The sequence below is a fragment of the Scatophagus argus genome, chromosome 16, assembly GCF_020382885.2.
Source record: "Scatophagus argus isolate fScaArg1 chromosome 16, fScaArg1.pri, whole genome shotgun sequence".
Lineage (NCBI taxonomy): Eukaryota > Metazoa > Chordata > Actinopteri > Scatophagidae > Scatophagus > Scatophagus argus.
Window position 1 is genome coordinate 15,564,212 of NC_058508.1, and position 27,448 is coordinate 15,591,659.

The window sequence follows — 27,448 nt, forward strand, 5'->3', positions numbered from 1 at the left end:
AATTATTGCCTTTATTAAAAAGAGCCTACCACCACTTGTTCATATTTTATGAACTCTAATGAAAGGCCTCAACTGTGTTGTGACAATCACTCAGCAGGCTCAGACTAAAAGAGAAAGAGAGAAATTAGTTAGCAGAGCAAAATTTCAAATTTATGATTCGATTTACCAAATAAATTAGCTTCTTCTTTCAACTTACCTTTCCAGTATCACGACTCTTGGCTCTCAGCTTGTTGACCTGGGACTCAGCAATGTCAGCACGCTCCTGAGCTTCCTCCAGCTCATGCTGAACCTTCCTGAGCCTGGACATGTGAGTGTTGGCCTGCTCCTCCTGTGAAGTATTTCAGGTTATATTGTCTTACTTACAATACAGCTAATAGTGATGTTATTGTTAAATCGACAGTAAAAGGTATGTCACATTAACGTCGTTGACTTACAGCCTCCTCAGCCTGTCTCTTGAAGGCCTTGACTTTGAGCTGCAGCTTGTCCACCAGATCCTGAAGTCTGTTCACATTCTTCTTGTCCTCCTCGGTCTACAGAGATAAAGGATTACACAGTAACTGATGAAGAGTAAAGAGTTAAGAGAATTGAGAATTTAGGTTATTCTTTTCAGTAGGAATTACCTGGTATGTCAGCTCCTTCACTCTCCGCTCATATTTGCGGACTCCTTTAACAGCATCAGCTCCACGTCTCTGCTCAGCCTCAACTTCAGTCTCCAGCTCACGCACCTGAAACATGATGAAAAATGATCTATGAGTATTATGCACAAACCTTTAGCAGAACGTTCCACGCACTGAATGTTCAGTGTTGTGATGTGGCTCACAAAATGACCTGTTGTTGTTATTTTTATTGCTTACTCTGGATTCCAGTTTCTGGAGCTGCTTCTTGCCACCCTTCATAGCAAGGCTCTCAGCCTCATCCAGACGGTGCTGCAGGTCCTTGACAGTGACCTCCAGGTTCTTCTTCATCCTCTCCAGGTGAGCACTGGTGTCCTGCTCCTTCTTCAGTTCTTCAGCCATCATGGCAGCCTGACATGAAGGGAAGTTTGAAATTAGGATTGTCTTTGTCCCGCCAGACATTAATTGTCAAACATGAACCAGATTGCGTATTTGGTGAAGTAGTATTAAACATAAAACATAAGACTCACATCAGTGATAGCCTTTTTGGCTTTCTCTTCAGCATTTCTTGCTTCCTGAACAGCATCGTCCACTTCACCCTGAACCTGGACAAGGTCAGCTTCCAGCTTCTTCTTGGTGTTCAGAAGACTGGTGTTCTAAATAAAGACCAAGACAAGACAATGTTTTATGTGTAAATGTCTTGCACCTTTGATAGGACACAGTTCTTTTTAATCAGTGAAAACAAACCTGAGAGTGAAGCAGTCCGACACGCTCACTAGCATCAACCAGCTCCTGCTCAGCCACTTTGCGTCCTCTCTCTGTCTGTTCCAGAGCAGCTCTCAGCTCCTCAATCTCAGCCAGCATCAGGCCATTTCTGCGCTCCACCATGGCAACCTGCTCCTTCATGTCTTCCCGTCCTCTGACGGCATCATCAAGGTGCAGTTGGGCATCCTGACAGAAGAAGAAAAAACAAAGAAGAGTAAACTTTCTGTACTATTTAATTTGTGGGTTTTTTTCATAATTTTTACTAAATATACATCATGGTATAAACTTTACCTTGAGTTGTCCCTGTACGTTCCTCAGTTGTTTCTGGGCCTCAGCAGCCTGCCTGTTGGCATGGCTCAGCTGAATCTCCATCTCATTCAGGTCTCCCTCCATCTTCTTCTTCACCCTCAGGGCATCATTCCTGCTCCTGACCTCAGCATCAAGAGTGCTCTGCATGGACTCAATCACCCTCTGGCTGTTCCTCTTGATCTGCTCCATCTCCTCATCCTTTTCTGCCAGCTTCCTGTCAACCTCACCCTTGACCTGGTTGAGCTCAAGCTGAACACGGAGAATCTTGGCCTCCTCATGCTCCAGTGTACCCTGTGAGAAAAGTCACAAACAAAGCAAAACATACTTTTTGGGGAAGCAAAATCAAAGTGAATACATGGTTAAATTTTAAAAATGTTTTTAATCACATCAGTGGTCCAATATAGTAATCACAATTTTACCTCAGCTTCCTCCAATGCTGACTGAATTTCAGTCTTCTCAGTCTCCACAGTCTTCTTGGCTTTCTCCAGCTCATGGATACTCTTTCCAGTCTCACCAATCTGTTCAGTCAGGTCTGAGATCTCCTCTATAGAACAACCAAAGCCAAGTACAATTAAAGTATCACGACTATGCGTTATACATCATAAACAAGTGATCATATGTGTCAAGGATGTTACCGCCACAAAAGCTCATAAACTACACAGAAGTCAAAGAAAAACTCTTACAACTGCTGAATTTATATTAAATATAGTAAGATTGGCATACGCTGCAGGTTCTTGTTCTCTCTCTTCATGGTCTCCAGGTGATCCAGAGACTCCTCATAAGAGTTCTTCATCTTGAACAGTTCAGTGCTGAGAGAGCGAGCCTCTTTCTGAGCTCCTTCCAGCTCTGCCTGGCCTTCCTCAAACTTCTGTTTCCATTCTGCAAGGACCTGTAAAAATGTAAAATTTTGTGCAAAAATAGGTGTGAAAAATGATTTCATTTGAATCATTCCGATTTTGTTTTCTTTGTAACATTTATGTACCTTATCAAAGTTCCTCTGCTTCTTGTCAAGGTTGGCAGCCAGAGCATTAGCTCTCTCCACATCAATCATGAGGTCCTCCACCTCACCCTGCAGCCTCTGCTTGGTCTTCTCCAGGGACGCACACTTGGAGTTCACGGCCTCAATGGATTCCTCAGCCTCCTGCAGACGCTGGGCAAGCTTTTTCCTGTCGTGAAGAAGAATTTGCTTTGTTTAGCTGAATAACAGGATTGCAAAAAATAAAAATATCAAGAAATTGTTAAAGGAATTTGTACTTTGCTTCCTCCAGCTCCTCAGTACGCTGAATTGCATCAGTCTCATATTTGGTTCTCCACTGAGCCACCTCACTGTTGGCCTTGGACATTCCTCGCTGCAGCTCAGCCTTGGCCTCCTGCTCCTCCTCAAACTGCTCTCTGAGCAGATCACAGTCATGGCGGGCTGACTGAACAGCATGGGCCAGGGCGTTCTTGGCCTATTGATCAAGCAGTCCATGTCAGAGCTACATCAGAGATAAAGCACCTTTTTTGAGACACATGGTTGACAACGTTTCTCAGATGATCATACGTAATAGAGTACCAACCAAACCAATACATACGCATTCTGAGAATAAAAGAAAATGAACTTTTCATACCTTCACTTCCTCCTCAATGTGTCTCTTAAGCTCCTCAATCTGCTGAGTATAAGCCTGTTTGCCTCTGGTCAGCTGGGAAACAAGAGCTTCCTTCTCCTCAAGCTGGCGTGCAAACTCACCTGAATGACAGAATGTTCATGTGCTGTTAATGAAGATAACTTTCATGATGTCTAAGTACTTATTTTTACAGTACAGTACATTGATGATACAGATATGTTGCCATTTAATGTGTTTATGTATCATATATGTGTGTTACTAATTACAGTTGACTCACCGTTCTCTGTCTGCAGTCTGGCCCTCTGTGCATTAATGTCATTCAGCTGGCGAACATTCTCATCATTTTTGGCTTTGAGTTCACTCAGCTGGTCCTCAAGAGTTCTGCACATTTTCTCCAAGTTGCCCTATAAACAACACAACAGGATGTGTATTGAGTATTGATGTTGTATGTCAATGTCGTATTTGGTAGTAGCAGTCGCTGTTTCTGAGTATAACAAAAGGCAAATCCCTCACTTAAGAACAAATCACTCGCCTTAGACTTTGCAACAGCCTCCATGTTGCTGGAGAGGTCATCAATCTCCATCTTGTACTCGCTCTTCTCCTTCTCCAGCTTCTGCTTGACACGCTGGAGGTTGTCGATCTGCTCTCCCAGCTCTGCAACACTGTCAGCCTGCTTCTTGCGGAGAGCTGATGCAGTAGCTTCATGCTGCAGGGTTGACTCTTCAAGATCACGACGCAGCTTCTGGAACTCAGCTTCACGCTTCTTGTTCATCTCGATCTGAGCAGCTGTTGCTCCACCAGCTTCCTCCAGCCTCTCACTGATCTCCTCAAGCTCCCTGGAGAGGTCAGCCCTCTGCTTCTCAACTTTAGCCCGAGCAGCCCTCTCAGCCTCAATCTCCTCTTCCAGCTCCTCAATACGAGCCTAGATTTGATTAAACAAGGTTTATAAATTTCAGCATAATTTGTTGTTTTTCATTTATGGAGCCTGTTTTGCCTGCATCTGATACTGTATGTACGGTATGTTGAATAAGTTACCTGGAGCTCCTTGATCTTCTTCTGAAGCTGAGCACCAAGAGACTGTTCATCCTCAATCTTGCTGAGGAGCTGGCTGATCTCAAAGTCTTTCCTTGATGAGGATAGCAAGAAAGCTTTCACTTTCACAGTTTGTACTGTTGTTGGATTGTAATGTGTGAGATCCTGAAAAAAGGATTAAAAACCTAAAAGAAAATTCTGAAGTCTTACTTCTTGATTTTCTCATCTGATTGCTGTTTGTCATTCTCCAGATCCATTATGGATTCCTGGGCCAATTTCAGATCTCCCTCAAGCTTCCTCTTGGCTCTCTCAAGGTCCATGCGGAGCTTCTTTTCTTGTTCCAGTGACCCCTCAAGCTATGGCATGACAGAAGTTGATTTTAGGTATTTAAAAGACAACAGCATAAATACAAACAAGCTTTTCAGATAATGTTGAAATGTTGACAGGACATATTGTGTTGAATTCTTTTCATGTCATTTAAAACACAGTTTCAGCTACTTGTCAATGGAAACAAGTCATCATAACAACTGTTCTCTTACATCATCCACTTGCTGTTCCAGCTTTGTCTTGGCCTTGGTCAGAGTGTTGACTTTGTCCTCCTCTGCCTGGAGATCATCAAGTGTTTGCTGGTGGCTCTCTTGAAGGGCTTTCTTCTCCTTGGTTAACTTGGCAATGGCCTCATCTTGAGATGCCATCTCCTCTGTCAGGTTTTTCACCTAAAATGATGTGAAAGGGTCATTATTTCCATCACTTTTATCCATATAGTCAATTTTTCAAAAAATGTAAGTTTAATATCATTTGAACCTTGTTTTCTGTGGCATGTTTCTCCTTCTCCACTTTAGCCAAGGTGAGCTCTAAGTCATCAATGTCTTTCTTGAGCTCAGAGCATTCATCCTCCAGTTTCCTCTTCTTGGCAGTCAGCTCAGCATTGATTTCTTCTTCATCCTCCAGTCTCTCACTTGTTTCTTTGAGTTTAGCTTCCAGTTGGATCTTGCTTTTGATGAGCCCCTCACACCTTTCCTCGGCATCAGAGAGGTTCTCAACTTCCTTAAAAAAAAAAAAAAAGTTTTGAAAAAGTTTAGAAGGCTGTATATGGCTGATATGTGGCCGCTTCTTCACACCTAGATATCTTTAAATGTGAGTAATAGTGTTCCATAAGTGAACTGTGTATGTGACACACATGAATCACACTTCTTTTTGTTTCCTACTTACTGCAGCCACTTGCAGTTGGAGGTCATTCTTTTCCTGCAGCAGGGAAACCATCTTCTCCTCCAGTTCCTTCTTCTTGGCCAATGCAGTAGCCAGGTCTGACTGCATCTTTTCATAGTTCTCCTTCATCTGCTGCAGCTCTTTCTCAGTCTCAGCACTCTTCAGAAGAGGCTTGATCTTAAAGTACAGTTTCAGCCATGGCCAGTTCTTCACATTCATGAATGAACGGATGTTGTACTGGATGGCGAAGATCGATTCTCTGTACAATAAAAATGAACAAAATATCATTTTCACTGGGATGGGTTTTGAAATAAAGAGAATTATCATCTAAATAATAAAATAAATACAGAAAATATCATAAAAAATAAAAAATTTTTATGTGAGGATTACAAAATAAAGGCATTCATTTTGAACACACAAATGGACCAAACAGTTCAGTCTAGTGTATAATAATCCTACCTCCTCTCCATCATCTTAACAAATTCCTTCCTCATGACATATCCCCTGCAGAGAGCCTGAGTCATGGTCACCAGCTCAGCCAGTTTCTCATCTCTCATTTCCTCCAGGAGACCCAGCAGACCAGCTTTGAAGAACACCTATGTAGTTTCAGAAAACAAAACTTAAGCAAACATGCATCAAACAGGAAAACTATGAAAGTAATGTTATCTATGAGAATGAACCTTTGTGTGTCCAAACTTGTACTGAGTGTGGTCCACATCAATGGAGCCCAGCAGCTTCTCTGAAGCTTTCTTGTTGTCAATGAACTGTCCCTCAGGGATGACACTGGCATTCAGCACTTTGTACCTGCAAGGAAAATTATGCATTTAGTTTATCCTGCTCTCTGTCTGACAACCTGTCGCAATGCTTCATAAACCAACTGAAATGTTATTGATCCAGCTGAAAATTACTGTCACCTCTGCTTGAAGTCACCGTAGAGGATTCTGCTGGGGAAGCCCTTTCTGCAGATTCTGATGCCCTCCAGCACACCGTTACACCTCAGCTGATGGATGACCAAGAAGTTCTCCATAAGACCTGCATATTGCAAATTTAATGTATTTAAAAAAAATCTTCATGTGGCCATGTTACACATCGTGCACAAAGGTGGGTTATGTGCTTTTTACCTGGGGTCTTGGTTTCATTGGGAATCAGGCAGCGGACAAAATGAGGGTGAGTGCTCCTTAAGTTGGTCATCAGTTTGGCCAAGTTCTCCTGTGGAACAGCATCATAAGATAATAAGACATTAGTATTTTTCAGAGGTTTTTAATTGTTATCTAAATATATGAAACAATACATACCCTGAAAAGAGCAGACACAGTCTGGAAAGAACCACCTTTCTTTTTACCGCCCTTCTTGGCACCACTAGCCTCTGGTTTGCAAAATAATGAATGTCAATAACAATGAACAAGGACTGCAGTAACAACAGAGATATTTTTTTTTTTTACATTTACAACGTTAAATAAATTACCCCATAGTAGTGATCAAGTTCTTACTAAGCCTGACCCAAGTGATTCTTACCCATCACTACAAACTTATTCCACCTCCTGCAAACTTATTCCACCTTCTGCACACTGCAGTTTTCACTGAGTAAAAATAGTTAAACAGATTAAAACATCTGTACTAGGGATGCGGTTTCTGAATACTCTGATGACTCTTAATTTTTTACCTTCAGCTCCAGCATGGGCTGCATAAAGGAAGGCCAACAGTTTGTTTGAAGACTTCTGGTAGAGCTGAACAACTGAGTCATTCAGGGGGTCCTTGTTCTTGTCCAGCCAGCCACTGATATTGTAGTCCACTGTACCAGCATAGTGCACCAGGGAGAAGTGAGCCTCAGCCTTGCCCTTTCCAGGCTTTGGCTTTTCAAAGGCCTTTGTCTTGCCAAGATGCTGATCATGTAGCTTGTTCTTGAAAGTTGTGTCAGAGGCCTTGGGGAACATGCACTCCTCTTCAAGGATGGAGAAGATGCCCATTGGCTGAAGGGAAATTTCGACAATTTCAAAATAAGATAGACAGAAAACAGGAATTCAGTTCTACCTGACAGACTTGTCTCACCTTCTCAATAAGCTCAATGCAGGCAGCCAAGTCCATACCAAAGTCAATGAACTCCCATTCAATGCCCTCTTTCTTGTACTCCTCTTGCTCCAGGACAAACATGTGGTGGTTGAAGAACTGTTGCAGTTTCTCATTGGTGAAGTTGATGCAGAGTTGCTCCAAGCTGTTGAACTGGAATTATGGAAAAACATTGTCAATGTCATGGCAAAATAGGGCTGAACTTTAAAAGTGCTCAGATATGCTTCAACAACTCACATCAAAGATCTCAAATCCAGCAATATCCAACACTCCAATGAAGAACTGTCTTGCCTGCTTTGTGTCCAGCATCTCATTGATACGGACAACCATCCACAAGAACATTTTCTCATAGATGGACTTACACAAGGCCATGACAGCATTGTTGACCTAAAAATATAGATTTTAATATTGTTTTCTCTCTGAACAGCACTTATTGAAATGTAAATATGCTCCATTTCTTTTCAAATGTCAAATTCTCTTTTTATTACCTGTGGCACAGTCTGACCTTTGGTCACCATCTCATTTCCGACCTTGACTCTTGGGTAGCACAGAGCTTTCAGCATATCGGCTGAGTTCAGGCCCAGGAGATAAGCGATTTTGTCAGCCACTGGTGGAGAGAAACACATAATGCACTAAATACACATTAACACATTACAGTTTTAACCACTACAAAAGTGCACATGATGAGAATGTGGTATTTAAGCAATTACCCTCAGTGCCATCAGGTTCAGCCTGCTCCTCACGCTGCTTCTGTTTGAATTTCATGTTTCCATGATGCATCACAGCTCCAGTCAGCTTGTAGATGCCTATTTTTTCCTCAGCAGTGAAGCCCAAGATGTCAATTGCAGTCTGTAATGCAAGTGAGACAAAGTTATTAGTATGTGAATTATTTTCCCCTGTATAGTATCTGTTTAAGTTAATGTGGTTCTTACATCTGTCGCAATGAACTCCTCCACATCATTGATGCTTTTGACACTGATTTCACCCTGACTGATCATTGGGTAGTCATAGGGATTGGTGGTGATCAGAAGGGCCTCTGCAAGGGCGCAACCGAAATATATAGTGTTTTTATGTGTTTGGTTTTTTGGTTTTTTTTTCTGATATTGTGTAAATTTCAAATTCATGCAGAAACATACCCAGCAGCTCAGGCTTGTGGCCAGTCATCAGCTGATAGAAGATATGGTAGCTCCTCTCAGCAGACAACTGGAAGGTGACACGGGACTTCTCCAGCAGATCTAAGAATAAAAAATTCAAATGAAACCTTTGAGATTACTGTATTCCATTACAATGTGTTATTTTAGAGACCAGATTGTGGTTGAGATGAATCTTGACTCATACCATGGTTGAAACTTACATGTTTCAATATCAGCTGATGCCAGCTTGCCAGAGGAACCAAAGTGGATCCTGATGAATTTACCCTAGACAGGCAGATCATTAAAAACATCAGTTTTTGCAAACAGCAAACAAACAAGTCTCATATATTCCCTCTTCTACTTACAAAACGAGAGGAGTTGTCATTCCTCACAGTCTTGGCATTACCATAGGCCTCTAGCAGAGGGTTGGCCGCAACAATTTGGTCCTCAAGAGAGCCCTGCAAGAGAAGATTCAAGTTACGTCCATTCAAATTAACTTTCCTCTCACAAACAGGTGTATTCTAAATAAGCGATTTTACCTGCATTTTTCCAGGTGTTGGCTCAGCCTTCTTAGCTCCAATAGCTGCAATTGTTGCAAAATACTGGATGACACGCTTGGTGTTGACAGTCTTTCCTGCACCGGATTCTCCACTGAGGTACAAGAGACACGTTATCAAGATTCTGCTTCATTATCATGAGGTTAAGAAACATTTAGCATGGCAGTTTGTTTAATACTCACGTAATCAGGATAGACTGGTTCTCACGATCTAAAATACAAATGTAATTACTTCAAGTAAGTTTCATTTTCCCTTTCCTTTTGAAGAAGTATTTGTTTAAGATTTTCATTTTAACACCAGTAACTTTGAGCTTACCGGTGAGCATGAACTGATAGCCATTGTCAGAGATGGAGAAGATGTGAGGTGGTGCCTCAACTCTCTTCTTTCCTCTGTATGCTGCCACACATACAGCATCATACACGGGAAGCCACTTGTAGGGATTCACAACAACGCAAAACAACCCAGAGTAGGTCTGTAATAGTAGAACACGTTAACATAGTGGTACTAGTTTTATATACACACACATATGCATGCCTACACATTAGACATGCAATTAGTATATTGTAGTGAATACTCACGTAGATCATCCATGATGCATAACGCTCTTTGAGGTTATACAACACACAAGGCTCATTGAGGTGGGTCATCATGGCCATGTCCTCAATTTTGTCATACTTTGGAGGGTTCCTGGGATGGATGTCATCCTCTTTCACAGTGACCGTCTGAATAGAAAATAGAGTTAACAGTTTTAAGACACTGAGAGACATTTTGTTTAAAGTTTCATCAGTTCCATGAATGGAACTTCCATGGTCTGTGATTCAATACAGTTGGACTAAATTATATTTTCTATTATGGTATCTCTAACTACTCTAACTGCATAATCATTCACCCACCTTTCCTCCCTCCGTCTCAACCGTGGCTTTGCCACCCTCTCTTTTGACCAGTTTACCCTTTAGGTACATCTCATCTGGATCAACCACAAAGAAGGCAGTTTTGGCATCAAATGGAGCAGTCTGGGCCTCAATCCTCTCCCTCTCTGGCTTCCGGAGGAAAACGGCCGCCGGGCCATACTGCTCCATCTCTGCGTCCGTGCTCATGGTGGCACTTCAGTGAAGCCTGAAAAGATGAATGATGAGTTCACAATTGTGTCAACTCAGCAACATGATACAGTCTTAATGTTCTTTTCCAGCTTGTAGTAGTGATATCATATTCTTTATGGTGATTATTTTACCTCAGCTTGTTCCAAAAGAAAGTGTGGTGCAGTCTTTGGTGGAGTCACGGTATGCTATAAAAAAGAAAAGATGATTGAACGCGAGTACAATGACATTTTTGCATGTGTGTATCTGTATGTGTATATATGTATATATATATATATATATAGAGAGAGAGAGAGAGAGAGAGAATCTAAATAATTGGGTGTTGGTTTTTCTTTGGCATGAAATTGTCCAATTAAGACTGCTATCCAGGTAACTATAGACAATATGGATAACCAATAAATAACACAATAACTTTACTGACTAACCAATAGGAGTACAAATTGAGGACACAGTGACCACACTCACCTGTGGTGGAGCCTATCAGTTCATGCAAAGGTTTAGAGCTCCCTCTTTTATAGGGGGTGGGAGTGCCTGGTCAGCAGCAGTCTCTTTCTCAGTTTGGTCATGGCCTCTTTTCACCCTGTTGCTTATTTTGTGGCAGCAACGTTTAAGGAGATGGGATGCATAATTCACTGTCAACTACAATTTAAAAAATACAGTATGCATTGTGATGTAATACAAGTTGATTTCATTTGATTTCATTGCAACCTTGGATGTGACCAGCACAATTTGAATGTTTAAATTTAAATTATGAATTAATTCTTTCACAAGTCATGTTACCTGTGATGACAATCTCAACTGTAACAAAGGAAGAATAGCGGTAAAGAGCAAGGAGTTGCTGAAACGCACTCATACACATAAAAACATCCCAGTGAGCCAAATAAGGCCAAAGGGAGAGAGAAATGAGGAGCTTGAAATACTTCTGCTTTACCTTATCTCATATGTTTCAAGCTTGCTGTTCAAATTGCTTGTCCTCTAACCTCTCCAAGGGCATGCAAGGAGGTGATGGTATAATTCATTAAATAGTGCTGAATATTGTTTGTGTACTATTCTAGTCATTATAACTCTTGATTTAAAGGATGCTAAAATTAAATCATGTTGTGAGCATTAATCTTTCTTTTTTTTCTTTTTTTTTTTTTTAATATCATTAGGCAGCTTTGGAGGCTGGTTTTGGAAAGTCTTCCAAATTCCATTGGTATTCAATTGCAGGACACTTGCACATTTGAGACCTCTGGAAGTTCACTCCAAAATGGCACTAATGTTAGTCAGTTGTCAGCAAAATAATTCAATAAAAGATAGTATTCATCTTTAATATAAAGTTGTTAAAGAGCTTGTATTAATAGTTATCATGAAGCGTAGTTGGTGGTCGTTTGGTTGTGTTTGTGTTCTAATTGATCTCATAAATTAAAATCAAAGCACCTTATTAATAGATATAACATCACATTACTGTTTTTGTGCCACGTAAGATGCATGCATGGAGCTTAGTTTTGGAAACAGCCCCAAATGTTGGAGTCTACAGTTACAGGACACTGGCACATCTCATATTCCTGTAATAAAATTAAAGAAGAGGTACTATCCATATATGTTCAATCATCTGTTATTTAACTCCCTAAATGGGCATGAAAACAGTTGGCAACTCATTTGAGATCAAGCCCAAAATAAGTTTCACACAATCCAAAATGAACTTCATCGAGTTGCTTCATTTGATACTAAGGAGATGTCATCTCTTAAAGAACCATGATAAGTGCCATGGCATAATTTGAAGGCATGTCCAAATGGCATTTTTGAGTCAAACTGGCAAACCACGGAAAACACCGAAATCCATTTCAAGCGGGAGAACAGTTTTCTCATCTTTTTTCTTAATTTGTGTTGGCTTCCTTTGAGTTGGCTCTTAGGCACATACTCATTTGAGCAGATGGTGTGAAGACTTACATGGTCCAAGTGACTAACACAAGTATTTCCCACCACTCTTTATAGCATCTTTGCTCCTAAAACTGATTAGATGGTGTTATTTTTTTAATACTGATATTTTTGTAAATCAAAGTACGGATATATGTCATATATACATTGCTGGTGTCATCATATGTGTGTGTGTGTGTGTGTGTGAGAGAGAGAGAGAGAGAGAGAGAGACCCTATAGCCTTTGTCTCTTGTTTGTCATTATCCCACGGTGCATATGTTTGCAATAAGACAGGGGATGCTCATCAGATCTAAATATTATTTGTATAAAAAGGTGATCATTACAGTATTATATGTTGTGCCTTTGACATTTGGGAATCTGCTTTGGAAAGAAATCCACTGGAGACATTATTCTGTTCCAAGATGCCAAGTCAAGCTGTAATTTCTTCCAGGAGACACAGTGCAGTGCTGGTGGTGGCATGCCAAAGTAGAGGACTGAAAGCCTTTTTCTTTGGTGTTATTTTTCAAATTGGAAAATATTTTTCGGTTTAAAAAAACAACAACAGGATTTTCATCCCACTTGGCGGCCTTTGCTTCTTCTTTCTGGCACGACTTTACATCCTTGCAAGGTGTATGGAAGGGGAAAAAGTGGAAAACGCCTGAAGGGGATCGAAGCTTCAGCAACAATTGTAGTATACGGAACAACTTCATTTTCAGAGCAATGTGACCCTGATGAAGGCCTCAAGCCTTAATGTCTGACAATAAAGTTGTTATGTATTCCACCAGTGCTTCTGGAGTCTGACATCTTCAGACCAGTTTCTCTGGTCAAAGAAACAAAGTAGTCGTCAAAAAGGAAATGACAGGATTCAGGATAGTGATGACAATTATTGCCTTTATTAAAAAGAGCCTACCACCATTTGTTCATATTTTATGAACTCTAATGAAAGGCCTCAACTGTGTTGTGACAATCACTCAGCAGGCTCAGACTAAAAGAGAAAGAGAGAAATTAGTTAGCAGAGCAAAATTTCAAATTTATGATTCAATCTACCAAAAAAATTAGTTTCTTTTATCATGTGGAGATAAGATGTGATATTCTGAGAACAGTGAAAGTACAAAATTGATCTTGAGATCAAGGAACGTACTTTTCCAGCTTCACGACTCTTCGCTCTCAGCTTGTTGACCTGGGACTCAGCAATGTCAGCACGCTCCTGAGCTTCCTCCAGCTCATGCTGAACCTTCCTGAGCCTGGACATGTGAGTGTTGGCCTGCTCCTCCTGTGAAGGATTTCGGGTTATATTGTCTTACTTACAATACAGCTAATAGTGATGTTATTGTTAAATCGACAGTAAAAGGTATGTCACATTAACGTCGTCGACTTACAGCCTCCTCAGCCTGTCTCTTGTAAGCCTTGACTTTGAGCTGCAGCTTGTCCACCAGATCCTGAAGTCTGTTCACATTCTTCTTGTCCTCCTCGGTCTACAGAGATAAAGGATTATACAGTAACTGATGAAGAGTAAAGAGTTAAGAGAATTGAGAATTTAGGGTATTCTTTTCAGTAGGAATTACCTGGTATGTCAGCTCCTTCACTCTCCGCTCATATTTGCGGACTCCTTTAACAGCATCAGCTCCACGTCTCTGCTCAGCCTCAACTTCAGTCTCCAGCTCACGCACCTGAAACGTGATGAAAAATGATCTATGAGTATTATGCACAAACCTTTAGCAGAACGTTCCACGCACTGAATGTTCAGTGTTGTGATGTGGCTCACAAAATGACCTGTTGTTGTTATTTTTATTGCTTACTCTGGATTCCAGTTTCTGGAGCTGCTTCTTGCCACCCTTCATGGCGAGGCTCTCAGCCTCATCCAGACGGTGCTGCAGGTCCTTGACAGTGACCTCCAGGTTCTTCTTCATCCTCTCCAGGTGAGCACTGGTGTCCTGCTCCTTCTTCAGTTCTTCAGCCATCATGGCAGCCTGACATGAAGGGAAGTTTGAAATTAGGATTGTCTTTGTCCCGCCAGACATTAATTGTCAAACATGAACCAGATTGCGTATTTGGTGAAGTAGTATTAAACATAAAACATAAGACTCACATCAGTGATAGCCTTTTTGGCTTTCTCTTCAGCATTTCTTGCTTCCTGAACAGCATCGTCCACTTCACCCTGAACCTGGACAAGGTCAGCCTCCAGCTTCTTCTTGGTGTTCAGAAGACTGGTGTTCTAAATAAAGACCAAGACAAGACAATGTTTTATGTGTAAATGTCTTGCATCTTTGACGGGACACAGTTCTTTTTAATCAGTGAAAACAAACCTGAGAGTGAAGCAGTCCGACACGCTCACTAGCATCAACCAGCTCCTGCTCAGCCACTTTGCGTCCTCTCTCTGTCTGTTCCAGAGCAGCTCTCAGCTCCTCAATCTCAGCCAGCATCAGGCCATTTCTGCGCTCCACCATGGCAACCTGCTCCTTCATGTCTTCCCGTCCTCTGACGGCATCATCAAGGTGCAGTTGGGCATCCTGACAGAAGAAGAAAAAACAAAGAAGAGTAAACTTTCTGTACTATTTTATTTGTGGGGGGGAGTTTCACAATTTTTACTAAATATAAATCATGGTATAAACTTTACCTTGAGTTGTCCCTGTACGTTCCTCAGTTGTTTCTGGGCCTCGGCAGCCTGCCTGTTGGCATGGCTCAGCTGAATCTCCATCTCATTCAGGTCTCCCTCCATCTTCTTCTTCACCCTCAGGGCATCATTCCTGCTCCTGACCTCAGCATCAAGAGTGCTCTGCATGGACTCAATCACCCTCTGGCTGTTCCTCTTGATCTGCTCCATCTCCTCATCCTTTTCTGCCAGCTTCCTGTCAACCTCACTTTTGACCTGGTTGAGTTCAAGCTGAACACGGAGAATCTTGGCCTCCTCATGCTCCAGTGTACTCTTGATTTCAACAGCAAAATAATTGAAATTAATACAAGATTTATTGTAAACATATTATCACATTTGAAGTGGTGTGCTACAATCTAAAAATCCAAATACATCTCCTTTCAATCGACCCATTTTATTACATTTGTATCGGAGATTGATTTCTCCATATGAGCACATCAGGATTGTTTTAGTGGCATATCAGTGTGCCAAACCAAATTATTTTAAAGATAAGAGGGAAAAAAGTGCTTCATCCAACACCTTTTACCACTGTCCTTATACAATTTTGATTAGACAACTCAAGACCTTCTGCTGAATGTCATTTGCAACTCCCTGTCAACTCCTGATGTTGCTGTACCTCAGCTTCTTCCAGTGCTGACTGTATCTCCACCTTCTCAGTCTCCACAGTCTTCTTGGCTTTCTCCAGTTCATGGATACTTTTTCCAGTCTCACCAATTTGTTCAGTAAGGTCTGAGATCTCCTCTACAGGAAACGCAATACAAAATAAAACAAATTAGGTTTTTAAGTGGCCATTATCTGTATTATTTCCCCTATATTGGTGTAAAGTCAACATACGCTGCAGGTTCTTGTTCTCTCTCTTCATGGTCTCCAGGTGATCCAGAGACTCCTCATAAGAGTTCTTCATCTTGAACAGTTCAGTGCTGAGAGAGCGAGCCTCTTTCTGAGCTCCTTCCAGCTCTGCCTGGCCTTCCTCATACTTCTGTTTCCACTCTGCAAGGACCTGTAAAAATATTGATGTGTGAAAAATGATTTTATTTGAATAATTCCGATTTTGTTTTCTTTGTAACATCTATGTACCTTATCAAAGTTCCTCTGCTTCTTGTCAAGGTTGGCAGCCAGAGCATTAGCTCTCTCCACATCAATCATGAGGTCCTCCACCTCACCCTGCAGCCTCTGCTTGGTCTTCTCCAAGGAGGCACACTTAGAGTTCACGGCCTCAATGGATTCCTCAGCCTCCTGCAGACGCTGGGCAAGCTTTTTCCTGTCGTGAAGAAGAATTTGCTTTGTTTAGCTGAATAACAGGATTGCAAAAAATAAAAATATCAAGAAATTGTTAAAGGAATTTGTACTTTGCTTCCTCCAGCTCCTCAGTACGCTGAATTGCATCAGTCTCATATTTGGTTCTCCACTGAGCCACCTCACTGTTGGCCTTGGACATTCCTCGCTGCAGCTCAGCCTTGGCCTCCTGCTCCTCCTCAAACTGCTCTCTGAGCAGATCACAGTCATGACGAGATGACTGAACAGCATGGGCCAGGGCGTTCTTAGCCTGTTGAACAAGCAGTCCATGTCAGAGCTACATCAGAGATAAAGCACCTTTTTTGAGACACATGGTTGACAACGTTTCTCAGATGATCATACGTATTAGAGTACCAACCAAACCAATACATACGCATTCTGAGAATAAAAGAAATTGAACTTTTCATACCTTTACTTCCTCCTCAATGTGTCTCTTAAGCTCCTCAATCTGCTGAGTATAAGCCTGTTTGCCTCTGGTCAGCTGGGAAACAAGAGCTTCCTTCTCCTCAAGCTGGCGTGCAAACTCACCTGAATGACAGAATGTTCATGTGCTGTTAATGAAGATAACTTTCATGATGTCTAAGTACTTATTTTTACAGTACAGTACATTGATGATACAGATATGTTGCCATTTAATGTGTTTATGTATCATATATGTGTGTTACTAATTACAGTTGACTCACCGTTCTCTGTCTGCAGTCTGGCCCTCTGTGCATTAATGTCATTCAGCTGGCGAACATTCTCATCATTTTTGGCTTTGAGTTCACTCAGCTGGTCCTCAAGAGTTCTGCACATTTTCTCCAAGTTGCCCTATAAACAAAAGAACATGATGTGTACTGAGCATTTTTCAAAACTTATTGAGTAAGTTTTATGCTACTGCCATTTTTGTTAGTCGCAGTTCATGTTTCTGAGTATAACAAAAGGCAGATCCCTCACTTAAGAACAAATCACTCGCCTTAGACTTTGCAACAGCCTCCATGTTGCTGGAGAGGTCATCAATCTCCATCTTGTACTCGCTCTTCTCCTTCTCCAGCTTCTGCTTGACACGCTGGAGGTTGTCGATCTGCTCTCCCAGCTCTGCAACACTGTCAGCCTGCTTCTTGCGGAGAGCTGATGCAGTAGCTTCATGCTGCAGGGTTGACTCTTCAAGATCACGACGCAGCTTCTGGAACTCAGCTTCACGCTTCTTGTTCATCTCGATCTGAGCAGCTGTTGCTCCACCAGCTTCCTCCAGCCTCTCACTGATCTCCTCAAGCTCCCTGGAGAGGTCAGCCCTCTGCTTCTCAACTTTAGCCCGGGCAGCCCTCTCAGCCTCAATCTCCTCTTCCAGCTCCTCAATACGAGCCTAGATTTGATGTAACAAGGTTTATAAATTGCAACATAATTTGCTGTTTTTCACTTACTGAGGCTGTTTTGCCTGCATCTGATACTGTATGTATGTTGAATACCAGTTACCTGGAGCTCCTTGATCTTCTTCTGAAGCTGAGCACCAAGAGACTGTTCATCCTCAATCTTGCTGAGGAGCTGGCTGATCTCAAAGTCTTTCCTTGATGAGGATAGCAAAAAAATCTTTCACTTTCATGGTTTTTACTGTTGTTGGATTGTAATGAGTGAGATCCTGAAAAAGAGATTAATAACTTCAAAAAAAAATGTTAAAATCATACTTCTTGATTTTCTCCTCTGATTGCTGTTTGTCATTCTCCAGATCCATTATGGATTCCTGGGCCAATTTCAGATCTCCCTCAAGCTTCCTCTTGGCTCTCTCAAGGTCCATGCGGAGCTTCTTTTCTTGTTCCAGTGACCCCTCAAGCTATGACGTGACAGTTAATAAAGTTGAACTTGAGGCATTTGAAAGACACAGCATAAAAACAAACAATCAAGCATTAAAGACAATGTTTAAATGTTGACAGGACATATTGTGCAGAATTCCTATCTACTTAGCTGCTTGACATTGGAAACAAATCATCATAATAACATCATAATGTTCTCTTACATCGTCCACTTGCTGTTCCAGCTTTGTCTTGGCCTTGGTCAGAGTGTTGACTTTGTCCTCCTCTGCCTGGAGATCATCAAGTGTTTGCTGGTGGCTCTCTTGAAGGGCTTTCTTCTCCTTGGTTAACTTGGCAATGGCCTCATCTTGAGATGCCATCTCCTCTGTCAGGTTTTTCACCTAAAATGATGTGAAAGGGTCATTATTTCCATCACTTTTATCCATACAGTCAATTTTTTAAAAAATGTAGTTTTAATATCATTTGAACCTTGTTTTCTGTGGCATGTTTCTCCTTCTCCACTTTAGCCAAGGTGAGCTCTAAGTCATCAATGTCTTTCTTGAGCTCAGAGCATTCATCCTCCAGTTTCCTCTTCTTGGCAGTCAGCTCAGCATTGATTTCTTCTTCATCCTCCAGTCTCTCACTTGTCTCTTTGAGTTTAGCCTCCAACTGGATCTTGCTTTTAATGAGCCCCTCACACCTTTCCTCAGCATCAGAGAGGTTCTCAGTTTCCTATATTTTAATGTATTTGTGATCATCAACATACCATATTTTAGACGATGAATAAACAAGAATATGATGATATCATTCAATTTTAATTTCATTCAATGAATCTGTAGAAAGGGAGTATTTCTGAGAAAGCTTGAACAGAATCCACACACTACATTTGTATGTATTCATTTTATAGTTAACTTACTGCAGCCACTTGCAGTTGGAGGTCATTCTTTTCCTGCAGCAGGGAAACCATCTTCTCCTCCAATTCCTTCTTCTTGGCCAAGGCAGCAGCCAGGTCTGACTGCATCTTTTCATAGTTCTCCTTCATCTGCTGCAGCTCTTTCTCAGTCTCAGCACTCTTCAGAAGAGGCTTGATCTTAAAGTACAGTTTCAGCCATGGCCAGTTCTTCACATTCATGAATGAACGGATGTTGTACTGGATGGTGAAGATCGATTCTCTGTACAAAAAATATAAGCAAAATATCACTATCACTGTGATAGATTTTGACACGGAGAGGATTATCATCTCAATAATAGAATTAATATAAAATCTATACATATATATATATATAAATGTCTTTAATGCAGTTGTTTTTCCAGACCTGGGACCATGGGCGGATTACAAAATAATGTCTGGATGCTATTCAAATGGACCAAACAGTTCAGTCTAGTGTATAATAATCCTACCTCCTCTCCATCATCTTAACAAATTCCTTCCTCATGACATATCCCCTGCAGAGAGCCTGAGTCATGGTCACCAGCTCAGCCAGTTTCTCATCTCTCATTTCCTCCAGGAGACCCAGCAGACCAGCTTTGAAGAACACCTATGCAGTTTCAGAAAACAGAACTTTAGCAAACATGCATCAATCAGGAAAACTATAAAAGAATCATTCTATTAGAATGAACCTTTGTGTGTCCAAACTTGTACTGAGTGTGGTCCACATCAATGGAGCCCAGCAGCTTCTCTGAAGCTTTCTTGTTGTCAATGAACTGTCCCTCAGGGATGACACTGGCATTCAGTACTTTGTACCTGCAAGGAAAATTATGTGTTTAGTTTATCCTGCTCTCTGTCTGACAACCTGTCGCAATGCTTCATAACGCAATTGAAATTTTATTGATCCAGCTGAAAATTACTGTCACCTCTGCTTGAAGTCACCGTAGAGGATTCTGCTGGGGAAGCCCTTTCTGCAGATTCTGATGCCCTCCAGCACACCGTTACACCTCAGCTGATGGATGACCAAGTGGTTCTCCATAAGACCTGGACAATGCAAATGCATAATGGGCAAAATATTTCTTCTGGGAGACAGTGAGCAGAAATATGGTTGAACTTTTACCTGGGGTCTTTGTTTCATTTGGAATCAGGCAGCGGACAAAATGAGGGTGAGTGCTTCTCAGGTTAGTCATCAGCTTGGCCAAGTTCTCCTGTGGACAAGTATGACAAAATAATAGTATCTTTATTTTAAAACATTTTTTAAACTTTTTTCATAAATATTAAATAATACATACCCTGAAAAGAGCAGACACAGTCTGGAAGGAACCACCTTTCTTTTTACCGCCCTTCTTGCCGCCACCACTAGCCTCTGTTTGGCAAAGTAATTCATTTTCATTAAAAGAAATGTTTTGTAGTCATTAGAAGAAGTGCTTTTCTTTGTGGAAAATTGATCTTATAATTTAGATACAGTTTGGAAAGAACTGCTTCTCTTTTCCACCACCCTTGTTTCCACAACTGTCAATAGCCTGTCTTTCTAAAGACACTACAACAGTGTCATTGAATCATTTCCTTTGTTTCAGGTTTAACTCTACATGAAAACATGTTTTAGCTCAGTGATGTAAAATTAACAAATTTCTAGTTTATACTGATTAGCTTACCTTCAGCTCCAGCATGGGCTGCATACAGTAATGCCAGCAGTTTGTTTGAAGCCTTCTGGTAGAGCTGAACAACTGAGTCATTCAGGGGGTCCTTGTTCTTGTCCAGCCAGCCAGTGATATTGTAGTCCACTGTACCAGCATAGTGCACCAGGGAGAAGTGAGCCTCAGCCTTGCCCTTTCCAGGCTTTGGCTTTTCAAAGCCCTTCGTCTTGCCAAGATGCTGATCATGTAGCTTGTTCTTGAAAGTTGTGTCAGATGCCTTGGGGAACATGCACTCCTCTTCAAGGATGGAGAAGATGCCCATTGGCTGAAGGGAAATTTCGACAATTTCAAAATAAGATAGACAGAAAACAGGAATTCAGTTCTACCTGACAGACTTGTCTTACCTTCTCAATAAGCTCAATGCAGGCAGCCAAGTCCATACCAAAGTCAATGAACTCCCATTCAATGCCCTCTTTCTTGTACTCCTCTTGCTCCAGGACAAACATGTGGTGGTTGAAGAACTGTTGCAGTTTCTCATTGGTGAAGTTGATGCAGAGTTGCTCCAAGCTGTTGAACTGGAATTATGGAAAAACATTGTAAATGTCATGGCAAAATAGGGCTGAACTTTAAAAGTACTCAGATATGCTTCAACAACTCACATCAAAGATCTCAAATCCAGCGATATCCAACACTCCAATGAAGAACTGTCTTGGCTGCTTTGTGTCCAGCATCTCATTGATACGGAAGACCATCCACAGGAACATTTTCTCATAGATGGACTTACACAAGGCCATGACAGCATTGTTGACCTAAAAACACAGATTTTAATATTGTAATCTCTCTGAACAGCACTTATTGAAATGTAAATATTTTCCCTATTTTTTTGCAAACATCAAATTCTCTTTTTATTACCTGTGGCACAGTCTGACCTTTGGTCACCATCTCATTTCCGACCTTGACTCTTGGGTAGCACAGAGCTTTCAGCATATCGGCTGAGTTCAGGCCCAGGAGATAAGCGATTTTGTCAGCCACTGGTGGAGAGAAACACATAATGCACTAAATACACATTAACACATTACAGTTTTAACCACTACAAAAGTGCACATGATGAGAATGTGGTATTTAAGCAATTACCCTCAGTGCCATCAGGTTCAGCCTGCTCCTCACGCTGCTTCTGCTTGAATTTCATGTTTCCATGATGCATCACAGCTCCAGTCAGCTTGTAGATGCCCATTTTTTCCTCAGCAGTGAAGCCCAAGATGTCAATTGCAGTCTGTAATGCAAGTGAAGCAAAGTTATTAGTATGTGAATTATTTTCCCCTGTATAGTATCTGTTTAACTTAATTGTGATCTTACATCTGTTGCAATGAACTCCTCCACATCATTGATGCTTTTGACAGTGATTTCACCCTGACTGATCATTGGGTAGTCATAGGGATTGGTGGTGATCAGAAGGGCCTCTGTAAGAGGGAAGCAGAAATATATCGTGTTTTCTGGTGTTTTTTCTGATGTTTAAATTTCTATTTCAAATTCATGTAGAAACATACCCAGCAGCTCAGGCTTGTGGCCAGTTGCCAGCTGATAGAAGATATGGTAGCTCCTCTCAGCAGACAACTGGAAGGTGACACGGGACTTCTCCAGCAGATCTAGGATCGACAAATCAAGGTAAGATCACATTATATTGCATGTATGATCTATAGTGGCAACAAATATCTCTTAAACTTTTTTTTCCAGTATCACAGTGTAAATCCAAAAAAGGTGACTAAGCAAAATAAATGACTTACATGTTTCAATGTCAGCTGAGGCCAGTTTGCCACTGGTTCCAAAGTGAATTCTGATGAATTTACCCTAAACATATCAGATTTAAGTTAGTAGGATTTCTGATATGTAGCTCAAAAAGTTATTTCTTCCCCTTTCAACACTTACAAAACGAGAGGAGTTGTCATTTCTCACAGTCTTGGCATTACCATAAGCTTCCAGCAGAGGGTTGGCTGCAATGATTTGATCTTCCAGCGATCCCTACAGAAAGATATTGAAATATATGTTGTAGATGGCAAATAATCTGTGAATAGACAATTTCGTGACCATTTTCTCATTGAGAGCCACCATTTTTACCTGCATTTTGCCAGGTGTTTGCTCTTGTTTCTTGCCACCTGTTGCCACTGCAATTGTTGCAAAGTATTGGATGACACGCTTAGTGTTGACAGTTTTTCCTGCACCGGATTCTCCACTGGAGAAAGAGAGGGATATCTTAGGCCCATATGTGTCAGTGTCCAATGATATTATTTAGTGATTTCTCTATTACTCACGTGATAAGGATAGACTGGTTCTCACGATCTGAAATGAACAAATACATTAATGTCTAAAAAAAAGAAAACAGTTATTGTCTAAACGCATCTCACGTCATAACTGCTGTCGTGTTCTGTGTGTCATGTAAAGATACATTTATTTATCCTCTTAAAATACAATAGAAATAAAATATCTTACCAGTGAGCATGAACTGATAGGCATTATCAGAGATGGAAAAGATATGAGGCGGAGCCTCAACTCTCTTCTTGCCTCTGTATGCCACAACAACCTGAGCATCGTACACAGGAAGCCACTTGTAGGGGTTCACGACGACACAAAAGAGGCCAGAGTAAGTCTGAAAACAGAGCAAAGGGATGTACACCAATATCTCTGTGCGTCTCTGTATCTGTTCTGCCAACTAAATTATCGTTGTCCATATCCATTTTCAGAATGGGCGGCTTTTAAATGGGAAGCGGCTGTTGACTGAATACGAACTGGGTAGGATTCAGTGTTCTTGATGGCAAGAGTAAGAGAACTATTTACAGAACAGATTCTTTGTAAATGGCAAAGAATATACTTCAGTCAGCTTCCTAATAACGATCTTTATCAAGAATTTGGGTATTGACACATTTTACTTGGATGATACTTCACTGTACCGGATACTGGTTACATGTTAAGTTAAACACTCACGTAGATCATCCATGATGCAAAACGCTCTTTGAGGTTATACAACACACAAGGCTCATTGAGGTGGGTCATCATTGCCATGTCCTCAATTTTGTCAAACTTTGGAGGATTCATGGGATGGATGTCATCCTCTTTCACAGTGACCGTCTGAATAGAAAATGCAGTATTAAAAAAATGCAGTTTTAATTGGACAGTATTGTAAATTGCTTTCTATGGCACTGATGGATATTATCATATTTCACAGTTTACAAGAATTTCAAACAGAGCATCGATTCACCTACCTTTCCTGAAAGTGTCTCAACCGTGGCTTTGCCACCCTCTCTTTTGACCAGTTTACCCTTTAGGTACATCTCATCTGGATCAGTCACAAAGTAGGCAGTTTTGGCATCAAATGGAGCGGTCTGGGCCTCAATCCTCTCCCTCTCTGGCTTGCGGAGGTATATGGACGCAGGCCCATACTGCTCCATCTCTGCGTCTGTGCTCATGGTGGCACTTTATTGGGGACTGAAAAGATGAGGAGTTCAATTACTTTGAATATACAGGCCAGTTTAAATAATAATTTTGGCAAAGATTGTCTGAATATTATGCAGTTTTTTGTCATTTGCAGACATGTCTTACCTCAGCTTCTCCCAACTGAATTTGAGCACACAGATCACAGATCTGATATTGTTGTCTAAGGATGCTATGAAAAAGATTGAGATGATCATTGCAGACAGCATTATATATTTGCTACTGTATGGTGTGATCACACTACATGAATTCTAAATTTTCTTTCTTTTTGTATTTTTTAATAATTTTCCATCAGCTTTTATTACTGCACCAAAACTGCACTTTGTTTTTTAATTAGTTTTATGCTTTATCTTATTTTATTTTATCTAATATTAAAAAACAAATGCTATTATATCTTAACTGATTTTATTGGTGTTTATATTGATATAAAATATTATTCTAATGCTTTTCTTTGCCTAAGTAAAGCATTTTTGTGTGTTTGAAATGATCTAAATAAATAAAGTTTCCTTGCCTTTACCATTACCTCAGTTATATAATTACCAAGCCACTCTGAAGACCATAGCCTCTCCAGCGATTGCAAAGTATTTTGATGAAATAACAGATTCACTGTAAAGCTTTTCTAAATCCTTACTTCCTACTTAATTCCTTACTTTAAAAACATCTTTGATTAATATTCTCCCTTTAAAATTACATGGTACATAAGAATATGATAACAAAGTTATATGATATTAAAGCAGTTATAAGTAAAAGAAAATTAGGTAAGGATCAACACACAAAGAGCACTAACCTGGGATGCTGTTTCAGTTCTCAGAGGAGTCTGAAGCAACTGCTTTTATAGGGGCTGGAACTGCCTGGTCAGCAGCAGTCCACCTCTCTATTTAGTCAAGCATCCCTGTCATTGTAAGACCTATCTTGTAACATTGGAAGGTTAGTGAGCTTTTTTGTGTTTAAGATATAACATTGCTTAACCATCAAAACAGCAACAACACGATAACACTGGAAAACTGAAAACGTTTAATTAAGCAAGCTTGGATCAGTATTTTAATGAATTTTACTCAAACTAAAACAGAAAAGGAAGAAAACATGCTAATAGTTTCATACTCAGTTATTGCATGTGGGATTTGTACATTTTGTATATCATACACTCGGTACGATACACAATAAGATCAAAACATAACCAATTTGACAAATACATGTTTGAATCTACTGATGGACTGTGCCTTGACTTCACTTTTTGCCCTTTGTAAGATGAACTCAAATGTCACTGGTATTGAGTGTCAGAGCTGGCCACATTTCATATCTTTTAAATGTAGCAAAATTGAATATAATTTATGAGTATCATCAATATAAGTAAAAGAAGATGTTGTACCTTAAATTCCCTTACACACCATAAATACATTTTTGAAAAGTATGCTAATATTAGAAATATGCAGTGTTTTAAAGAGATGAATTGGGCTTTGCTTTATTTCTGCTCATAAAATGTAAGTGTGATGGTAATGTCCAAAGTATGTCCCAAAATAGATACTGTGCAAAACACACACATGTTTTTTAAACCACTAATTTGGTCCAATAAATAATTTGCTTAAATTTGGATACTGATAAACTTGAAAAATATTTCACCATTTTGAACTGAGAGGCTGTCTCTACTTACCCTTGCAATTAAACATGCTCATGGCCAGGAATGGAACTTAATTTTGGAGAAGCACCCAAGTGGTGCTGGTATATAGTTGCAGGACATTGGCACATCTCATATTCCTCTATTAAAACTGAACATAAGGCCCTTTCCATAAAGTCCAAGTGGTATTACAACTTGCCTTAAAAGGACTAGAACATTTGCCAACCAGGCTGAGATAAGACCTATATTAGTCCCACTCAGATATCAGAGATCTTTATCCCCATGCTACATTTGATTCTAAGGATGTTGTTGCTGTTATGGAAACTTGGTGTCCTTGAAAAACTATGTGACTCTGGTTTTGAGACATTGCTGGCTTTGACTTCAAAATAAACGACCTACTTCAGACTGAAATTGCCTACTATCCACAGGTATTAACACTGAATAATACAATAATAATCTTTAGATTTTCTTAAAAAAAAACTACAATTATCATCATCAACTGATTTTACAGCTTACATTTGGAAATTCTCCATAGTAGCCTATTTATTTTACATTTCTGCATTCCATTTACTCACACAGGTATCTGTGTCTAGAAGATTTGCTGCAGCACACGTTTGCAGTTGGTTTACTCAGAAATTAACAAAATAATGACCTATATTTAGTAGTGACAACGCAAAAATTTCATCCCTGCAGTGAAACATTAGAGAGTAAGGCACTGTTAAAAGGGTTGGCTTCTTTATAAAATACGGTGAAATCCATTTAATTTTTTGAAAAATTGCAGGTACAAAATAATTATTTATGTGCAGGCCTAGAAGTGGGGATTCCACTTATTTTGCATTCATCTTAGTTGTTGTTTGAGCCATAATGACTTCTATTTTACTGTGCATATTTTAGCAGAACCAGCACTTCTCATTAAGATAGTGGGAAGAGTTGTTGACACAGGGAAAATACTGATCATCCTCCAGTTTATCGCTACAGGCTCTCTGTTATCAGTCATAGAGGCCCACACTACCAAGATTTGTCGATTCATTGTATGTTGATTATTGAATGTGCAAAGCTGCGTGTTTCAGATCTAAATAGGCCTAAGGTGTCAGCAGGCAGATAGCTAATCCAACCTACGCTCAATATATAAAGGTCAATTTGGCCAGTGGTAAGGTCAACTGTGTAAGATCTCTGCCAAGGGCAATAGTCCAGTCCTCTATGATTTGCCAATAAGCAAGCACAAACTTCACAGTCAGTAGGCCTATCATTGCAGACAGTTCACATTTGGATCAAGAATTTCCCTCCAGGGATAAATAAAGGAATTCTGATTCTGAATAAGAGTATAATTAGCTGCAAGATATGTGCATTGGGGGTTTCCATACCCACACGTTTTCCTTAGTTTGAGAAATACATTTGCGCTGTTCTGCTATTAAATTGTGTCTGAGTGGTCCATAATGAATGCTTTTTGTATAAAGTGTGAGAAACACTCATGTGCAGGCCACCCCAGAGGACTACTGGTACCTGAATGAGAACTGTGTTATTGTGTGTCTACAGCTGACTATCTATTGTCACATATTGAACTTTACCACCATCTACTGTAAGCTGGATGGCATTTATTTAGCCAAGGTCAAATGCTTTATTTCGCTCTGTTAGCGAAAACAATTAGTGTTTACGCCCAGTGATTCGGATCCACTCCAAAAATTGAATGGAATCAACCACCCTTCTTCCAGGATTCATGAAAAATAGGGCCAGTATTTTTTTTTTCCGTAATCCTGCTGAGAACCAGACAAATA

At 40.4% G+C, this 27,448-nt stretch overlaps 2 protein-coding genes across 2 annotated transcripts; both read right to left on the reverse strand.

The window, feature by feature from the left end:
* Positions 1 to 187: 187 nt before the first annotated feature.
* LOC124072916 (myosin heavy chain, fast skeletal muscle) lies at positions 188 to 10,944 on the reverse strand. Its single transcript, XM_046414697.1, has 40 exons — positions 10,856 to 10,944; positions 10,525 to 10,578; positions 10,187 to 10,409; positions 9,872 to 10,015; positions 9,609 to 9,765; positions 9,476 to 9,503; positions 9,276 to 9,387; positions 9,102 to 9,194; positions 8,958 to 9,021; positions 8,740 to 8,838; positions 8,536 to 8,639; positions 8,314 to 8,452; positions 8,092 to 8,210; positions 7,841 to 7,990; positions 7,586 to 7,756; positions 7,200 to 7,506; positions 6,832 to 6,902; positions 6,658 to 6,745; positions 6,451 to 6,568; positions 6,217 to 6,340; positions 5,996 to 6,132; positions 5,540 to 5,795; positions 5,132 to 5,374; positions 4,867 to 5,043; positions 4,538 to 4,683; positions 4,331 to 4,421; positions 3,828 to 4,217; positions 3,573 to 3,699; positions 3,299 to 3,417; positions 2,943 to 3,139; positions 2,671 to 2,854; positions 2,412 to 2,577; positions 2,108 to 2,232; positions 1,671 to 1,979; positions 1,362 to 1,565; positions 1,145 to 1,270; positions 855 to 1,025; positions 621 to 725; positions 435 to 530; positions 188 to 328 (listed from the first exon to the last, which is right to left on the reverse strand). The coding sequence occupies exons 3-40, from the start codon at positions 10,388 to 10,390 to the stop codon at positions 188 to 190; spliced, it is 5,802 nt and encodes a 1,933-aa protein (XP_046270653.1). The 5' UTR covers positions 10,391 to 10,409; positions 10,525 to 10,578; positions 10,856 to 10,944.
* A 2,216-nt stretch (positions 10,945 to 13,160) lies between these two features.
* LOC124072914 (myosin heavy chain, fast skeletal muscle-like) lies at positions 13,161 to 24,232 on the reverse strand. The gene is made up of 40 exons (XM_046414695.1): positions 24,167 to 24,232; positions 23,830 to 24,052; positions 23,552 to 23,695; positions 23,060 to 23,216; positions 22,882 to 22,909; positions 22,688 to 22,802; positions 22,499 to 22,591; positions 22,357 to 22,420; positions 22,120 to 22,218; positions 21,929 to 22,032; positions 21,707 to 21,845; positions 21,485 to 21,603; positions 21,232 to 21,381; positions 20,977 to 21,147; positions 20,591 to 20,897; positions 20,228 to 20,301; positions 20,056 to 20,143; positions 19,862 to 19,979; positions 19,628 to 19,751; positions 19,409 to 19,545; positions 18,924 to 19,179; positions 18,497 to 18,739; positions 18,232 to 18,408; positions 17,903 to 18,048; positions 17,694 to 17,784; positions 17,194 to 17,583; positions 16,922 to 17,048; positions 16,648 to 16,766; positions 16,292 to 16,488; positions 16,020 to 16,203; positions 15,777 to 15,942; positions 15,559 to 15,683; positions 14,907 to 15,215; positions 14,596 to 14,799; positions 14,379 to 14,504; positions 14,089 to 14,259; positions 13,855 to 13,959; positions 13,669 to 13,764; positions 13,431 to 13,562; positions 13,161 to 13,274 (listed from the first exon to the last, which is right to left on the reverse strand). Exons 2-40 carry the CDS (start codon positions 24,031 to 24,033, stop codon positions 13,257 to 13,259), a joined length of 5,817 nt encoding a protein of 1,938 aa, XP_046270651.1. The 5' UTR covers positions 24,034 to 24,052; positions 24,167 to 24,232; the 3' UTR covers positions 13,161 to 13,256.
* Between the last annotated feature and the right edge of the window lie 3,216 nt (positions 24,233 to 27,448).